General features: G+C 45.5%; 1 protein-coding gene across 1 annotated transcript; it reads left to right on the top strand.

The window, feature by feature from the left end:
- The first annotated feature begins 567 nt into the window (after positions 1–567).
- Positions 568–6873, top strand: FAM89A (family with sequence similarity 89 member A). The gene is made up of 2 exons (XM_054195362.1): positions 568–878; positions 4828–6873. The coding sequence occupies exons 1-2, from the start codon at positions 627–629 to the stop codon at positions 4984–4986; spliced, it is 411 nt and encodes a 136-aa protein (XP_054051337.1). The 5' UTR covers positions 568–626; the 3' UTR covers positions 4987–6873.
- The last annotated feature ends 16 nt before the right edge of the window (positions 6874–6889 follow it).

Genomic DNA, 6889 nt, shown 5'->3' with positions numbered 1-6889 from the left:
TTGCAAAGCTTGGAGATAAAGACTTTTGACCCAAAGCTTGGCTGTGAGGACATGAAAGCAAACAAACACCTTGGCGGGAAGATGAGAGCACTTTGCTGTTATCGGGTGACTGAAATCATGCCATCGCCACAGTAGCCTGCAGCATGTAAGCAGCTTTCATGCTTGCTTTCACTGCACTTCATCCCAGCCCGGCACCCCGGGATCTAGCCCCGGGGGCTCAGCCCCGTCTCCGCAGGGGCCTGACGCTTCTCCCAAGCCCAGGAGCGGGCGGCTGCTTCTGCGGAGGACAGTCCCGCCGGTCTCCGCCCGACCCCCCGGGCTGAGGCGGGCAGCAGGCCGGCAGGCCGCCGGGCCCGGACGGAAGGGACGCTGACCACCGCTCCCCACCGCTTCTCGCCTCGCCTCAGACAAAGCCGCCGTGGTGCGGAGCGGAGGCCGGGCCCGCCCCCCGCGCGTCCCGCACTGCCGGCCACCTGCGGCCCGGCCTCCCTCCGCCAGCCCCCGCCCCGCCCGCCGGGCCTTCCTCCCCGGCCCGGCCCGGCCCGTAGGCGGGGCGGGCTCCGGGCGGCGCCTCCCGCAGCGGGGCCGAGGCGGCTCTTTCCGTCGGTCGCCGCCGTCGCCGCAGCATGAGCGGGCCGGGGCTGCTGGGGCCCGGTGGCGGCGCGGGGCTGCCGCCGCTGCCCAAGAGCCTGAGCGGGCTGCTGAACTCCTCCTCCTCCGGCGGCGGCGGCCAGGGCGGGCGCTGGCGGGACCTGGAGCGGCTCTACGCCCAGAAGTCCCGCATCCAGGACGAGCTGAGCGGCGGCGGCCGGGGCTCGCCGCGGCCGCCCAAGCCTCCCAACCTGGACGCGGCGTTGGCCCTGCTCCGCAAGGAGATGGTGAGCGGGGCGGGGATGGGAGGGCCGGGCCGGGCCTCCGCGGGGGCGGTGGACGTGGCCGGCGGCGGTGGGGGGCGCTGCCGCCGCCCCACGGCCTCCCCGCGGCGGGTGCGGGCCCGAGCCCGGGCCGGTGCGGCCCCGAGTAGCCCGGGACGGCTGCTGGCGGGGCGCAGGTACCGTGAAAGACGCCGGTAACAGCGTCGGGGGAGAGGGGGGACCCCGCCGGCCTGCCTCGGGAATGGTGGGGCTCCTCCGCCGGCGGGGTGGGAGCCGTTTAACCAGCGCCGCGTCCGGTGGCATCCATTTGAACCTGACACCCATTTAAAAAAGCTGTCGGTTAAAAAAAGAAAAAAAACAAGAAGGAAAAAAAAGCATCAGACCCTGATTCATTCAGTTGAAGTGAGGTGCGATTAAACATCGCTTTCTTCAGGACTTTGTTTTGATGCGGCGTTACAAGCGGCGTTCCTCCCGGCGACCTGGCGCACCTTGTGATTAAACACTGATTGGGGTGTTGGCGCTTTGCTGGTGCAGCTGCGGTTGTAATGACTAATAACAACCTAAGCGTTGTGCGCTTGGTATTCTGGACCATATAAAATGGGATGTGGCTGAAAATCTGTGCATTTTAAGGCCCGTTTCTCATGGTAAAAAGGTGTGCGAGCACAAGAAACTCTGCTGAAGGGCCTTTCTGTGGGCTTAGAAAGACAATGGTGTGTGCGGAAATCATAGTCTGACACCAGTGGTTCAACAAGTAGCTCAAATACAGTTTGAAATATTATTAAAACTGTGTATTAGAGTTGCCAGTTTGCATTGAAGCGCAGGAGACACAAGTGGGTATCCACCGCTGGGGCTTCTTCTACAGTGCTCAAAGGGGAAACAAGGATGTGATCTTAGTCATCGTAATCCTTTCCAAAAAAGCAAAGATTTATAAAAGTCTAATCTATTTTTCCTAATGGAAAATCAAATTAGATGCTTGTTAAAGTCATTTGACAACTAGACTTCTCCTTTGATACTCTGTTATCCTTGATGATAACTTGATAAAACACTTCTGAAGAAAAAAAATACTTTATCTCTGAATGCATCAGAGACTGTAAAGCAACAGTCTCCTCTGTTCCAGGTGTACTTTTTTGTGGCCTGTACAAATTAGAGAGACTCTCACATACTAATAGGCTGCCTTTCATCAAGTAGATAATAGCACTTTATTATTTATATTGAACACTCTTTTTTGCAGCAGTCAAAGATGGCACTTCTATTGAGTAATGAGCTTGCTTTAAATTTTCAATAGTGAATGAGGAAGAAATGCGTAGCAGCATCTTCCCCTGCATGATCAAGGAAGGTACTATGTATGTAAGTTTCTAAAGATGAGAAAGTGATGGATTTAGATGCTTTGGAGAGGAGGGAGGAGAGGAGAGCTCACTTTGGAACTGTGATCCTGAGGAAGAGTTGATCGCATGGGACTGTGCATTATAGGTTGTCTTGTAGCTGCTATGATAAAACTCTAGAGTCAAATGCAGATTGGCTGGGATTAAAAACTATATGCTTGTGCTAGCAGGCTTGGACATTTCTTCAGGCTTTTGCTACCTTGGGGATCGTTCTTGAAAGTTGTGAAGAGCCAGAGGCTGCATTTTTCTCAATAGACTTAATGTTCTTGTTTGATTGTTTGACGCTAGTGGCAGCTACAGAAAAATAAGATACTAAATGTAACTATTTGGTGTTAAGGCCTGTGAAGGTAGTTCTGCAGAGCAATTTCTGTCTTGGAGATTGGTCTTGGTGTAGAACTGATCTTTACAGAAAGAGCTGAAGTGCTTTACAGAACTGCAACAGGAGATCTGCTGGTGAAAATGCTCCTGCATTCCTCAGGAGATGAAGAAACAGTCATCTGTCTCCAGGCTGAGTTTTCTGGCTCAACTCACTCCTAGTCAATCTTTGAGCAGTTGTTCACCACAGTCTTGTCCTTCAAACATTTATCTCTGATGCAAGCCTGCCTGGTGGGTCTCATGTTCGCACATCATAGCGTTAAGTCCAGCTTCACAGCATCCTTTCTTACCTGAGGCGAGCAGTTTGTGTAGGTGGGGCAAGCCAAACTTCATCGACTACCACCTCCAAAGGTTGATGTTCTGACTTTATTCTTGGGTAGGTAAACAGTCATTAGCTTAACAAGTCTGAAGAAATTACTTCAGCAGGGCTAGGTGGAGGGTCAGGATATGGTACAAATACCTCTCTTTTATTTTGCCTCCTCCAGTCTTGTTTGGTTGGTTGGTTTTTGTTTGACAAATTTTTGCAGAAGGAGATTTGTACAAGCACTGGTTTCCTCTTACAGAATAGAGAGAAGGAAGAGTAGCATATGTTTCCCGCGGAGTGCATGCTTAAACAACGAGGGGAGAGAAAGTTGTCATGTTCTTTAGAGAGGAAAATGGAGATGGGTAAGAAAAGCAGCATAGATCCGAGGTGGTGGAAAGGCTTGTCTATAACCTTCTGGCAGCTAGCGCAGCATTCCGCGTCATGTCCTAAAGTCCTCATGTTCAGTCTGTATGGGACACTGTGTCTTGGTTTCATGACCTCACAAAGTGTTATGTGTTGGCCCTGAAAGATGCTGTATCCTATTTTTCTGAGTTGAGATGGCGTTGTGGTGTGTGATACTTCCCCACCCCCTCCGTCTTCTTTCTTCAGAAAAAGCAGGTGATAGGATAGTTCAGCAATGCCAAAGGAAGGTCTTCATGCTAGCTTCTTACGGTTTTCTTGTGTGCTGAGTGTATCTGTCCTTAGAATTTAGACATATAAGGAGAGATTTTTGAGGTAAGAGTTCTCATTCTGGGTAAAATGTGGCCTGGCGTTCAGGCTACAGTAAAGGCTACTAACATACATTTATTTATTTATTTATTTCCTCTGAACATGAGTTGTAGCAAAAACTTTTATTTGATGAAGCTGAGGCGCTCAGTTTGATGAAACTGGGAACGGCCTGTCAACAGGTATTTGAAAATTTAGGCAAAAACGCCTGCTTCTCGAAAATGTTAAATTGGGTAGTGTTTTAATTTACTGCAAGGCAAAACCTAGATTTAATTTGATCTGACCTGGATAGGTGACAGTATCAAATGAACTCTCTGTTTTGCTGCCAGAGAGGGAAACTGCTCTGAGTTAAATGACTAGCTTTATTTTGCTGTGCAGTGCAACCTACTGGTTTTGTACCTGACATAAACATGCAGGCTACAAGGTAACATTTTTTCAAGGTTGCTCCCGATATTTAATTAGCTCTGGAACTAATACTTTTAGAAGTTTGGGGACCAAAATACTAGGCGCTTCATTATAAATCAAGCCTATGCTTGAGTAGCATGTGAAAATATTCAGATTTGCAGGCTGCAGTGTTTTGCTGCCTTCAAGTAGCATGCTGTATTGTGCTAGACGTACTTAGACTTGTCAGATGCCTATATATATTGATACAGAAGAGAAAATTATAGCAGAAGATAACTTAGCTGGGAGGTGGAAAACCGACCAGAGCTCCATTTGCAACTTTTAATTCAGGGCATTTTAAACAAAACCAGAGAATTTATGATACTGTGTGAGAAAAATGTGTGAAAGACACAGAGTGTTACTGGAAAAGCATGTCTCTTGCATAATGAGGAATAGAGTTTATGAATTTATCTGTAGTGCTTTGGATAGGAGTAAACTGCTTATTGGAAGTTAAGCAGGGCCTTGTAATACGACAAAATCTTGAAGAATACTGTGCTCATGTTCTGCCGTATTGCATCACATTGTTCCTTGTGCTGTTGTCTAGTTTATCCCATGGGGAGTCTGTCACCTTAGAAAATGAATTGTACTTCCATATTTCGTAACTGTTCAAGGCAGAAAGCAGCTTGATCCTCTTGTTTAGCAATGAAAGCTATATAGCATTATACTGCCAGTAAAATCACAATTGTAATACTGATCGTTTGTTTGTGTAAATTCTTCCCCTCAGGTTGGCCTTCGGCAGCTAGACATGTCATTACTGTGTCAGCTGTATTCCCTGTATGAATCGATTCAAGAATATAAAGGTGCCTGCCAAGCTGACTCTAACGCAGACTGCACATACGCTCTGGAAAATGGTTTTTTTGACGAAGAGGAGGAATACTTCTAGAAGCAGGAAGATTCACCTCCAGGCTGACCGAGGTTCTTTTGTCCTCCTCTCCCTGTAACACACCTCGGCAAGAACGACTGGAATCTGTATGAATCCCTTTTCCTGAGAAGGAACACCCAGCTACCCCGAGTTGTGTTAAATTCACTTATTTTAACAGGCTGTCAGTACAAGTTACTCATGCAAATACCACTTGAGGAAAGTGCTGTACTCTAACTTTTTGAAGAGTCCTCAGACATGCTTGACAAGAGTTTTCAGTTTAATTTGCAAGGTGGGTGTTTTCAACTTACAAAGGTTGGTAGCTTATAACTGGAATTTTAATCGTAGAAGACAGCAGCGACTTCCTGACTTGTAATAACTTTGTAAGGGGGGAGGGAAGCCTCCGCTGTGGTGTAAATAGCTGTAAGTGATTTTTTTTTTTTTTTTTTTTTGGTCAACGGTATTGATAAATGCATTTTGAACAGGCATCTGGATGCACGCACATCCTCAGCTCTACTAAGCTAGTTCTGCTCTTATCAGCTGCATCCAGTTTTGTACTGGGTGGATTGTTTACACAGTTTACTTTTTTTTTTTTCCTCCTTAAGCTAATTTTGACTTTTCCTTATTCCTAGCTTACAAGCTGTACATGTGATAGTGAATGTTATCAGCAGGTTTTTTTCTGTTGATCTAATTCACTTTCTTGGTACTGTCACTTGGCATTAACTTTTATACTGTTGTCTGGGTTTCTCGCATCAGCATAGCTCTTTGACCTGCTAAACTCTGTTCTGAAATGGTTTGCTTAGCTTTTACTGTACTGCATAGTAAAAGCACAGATTCAAACATAGTCTGTCTGCCACTGTGTGGCTTGGAATAACATGAACTCTTGTGCAAGTGTTCTTGATCATATGAAGAATAAGGAAACCTCTCATATGACAAAATGGGACAAATTGCAATATTTTATACTGGGTGAACTTTGTTTCTGTAAGGGTAGACTACAGCTCTTTTTAAAAGTGCAAAATAAGTATTTTGAGCACATACTTTGCATATGTTAAAACTTTTTATACTAACTTGTTCTTTGAAGTATAACTTATTTTTGTTTTCAGAACTTACTAAAGCAGTCGGTTAAGTTTTTATTATTTCATAGTGTGTACATGTAATGCTTAATCAGCTTGGAAAACGAGAGTTGCCAACTATCTGAGTCTTCACCCTTCTCTATTTTAAGTAAAATCAGCTCCCAACGCAGTTTTCATTTCTTAACTTTAATTCTAAAGATTGCTGTAAAGCACAGTGCCTGAATCTGGACACAAGCTAAAATTAAGGGCTTAAATCTCAAAGGGGTTTTGCATGGTTCATGTCTGGCATGCATACGGTTTACAGAAAGAATTGGAGGTCACATTCTGGGGTAGCTCCTCTCTTAGTTTTTAGCGAAGGCTAGGATGTTGCAGTGATAAAAGCCAAGAGACTCCCAGGGTGGAGTTTTTGTGTATTCCCTCTAAAACTGGCTTATTTTAGTGGAATTTAAAGGCCACAAGAGTAAAGACTGTGCTGTAATTGTGTATGTGTATAAGTTATTAATCTAGTCTGTGGCAATGGTTGGCTTTTTTTTTTTAAATGCTAATTCTGGTCTAATTACTTGACTCACCCAAAACTAAAATGAATGATAAGGCAAACACAGATAATCCAAATGGCTACATCTATATTTAAAAAGTTGTGTGCGTATGTGTGTACATATGTATGAGTATATATACACACATACGTGCATGCAAATTTTATGCTTTGACTTAAGAATGTATCGGCTTTGACTATAATTTGCTGTGCTTTTGGTATTTAGATGAGGCTTTTTCTAGTCTGTTGAAGTACTACTATTTTTTTGCTCTTGCCCAAAAAATAAAAAGCATGATGTTTAGCATATCTTTTTAATGTTGTG

This window comes from Rissa tridactyla, chromosome 3 (genome assembly GCF_028500815.1).
Source record: "Rissa tridactyla isolate bRisTri1 chromosome 3, bRisTri1.patW.cur.20221130, whole genome shotgun sequence".
In the NCBI taxonomy this organism is placed as follows: domain Eukaryota; kingdom Metazoa; phylum Chordata; class Aves; order Charadriiformes; family Laridae; genus Rissa; species Rissa tridactyla.
The sequence above is the reverse complement of the archived record's forward strand: the minus strand, read 5'-3'. Positions and strand labels throughout refer to the sequence as shown.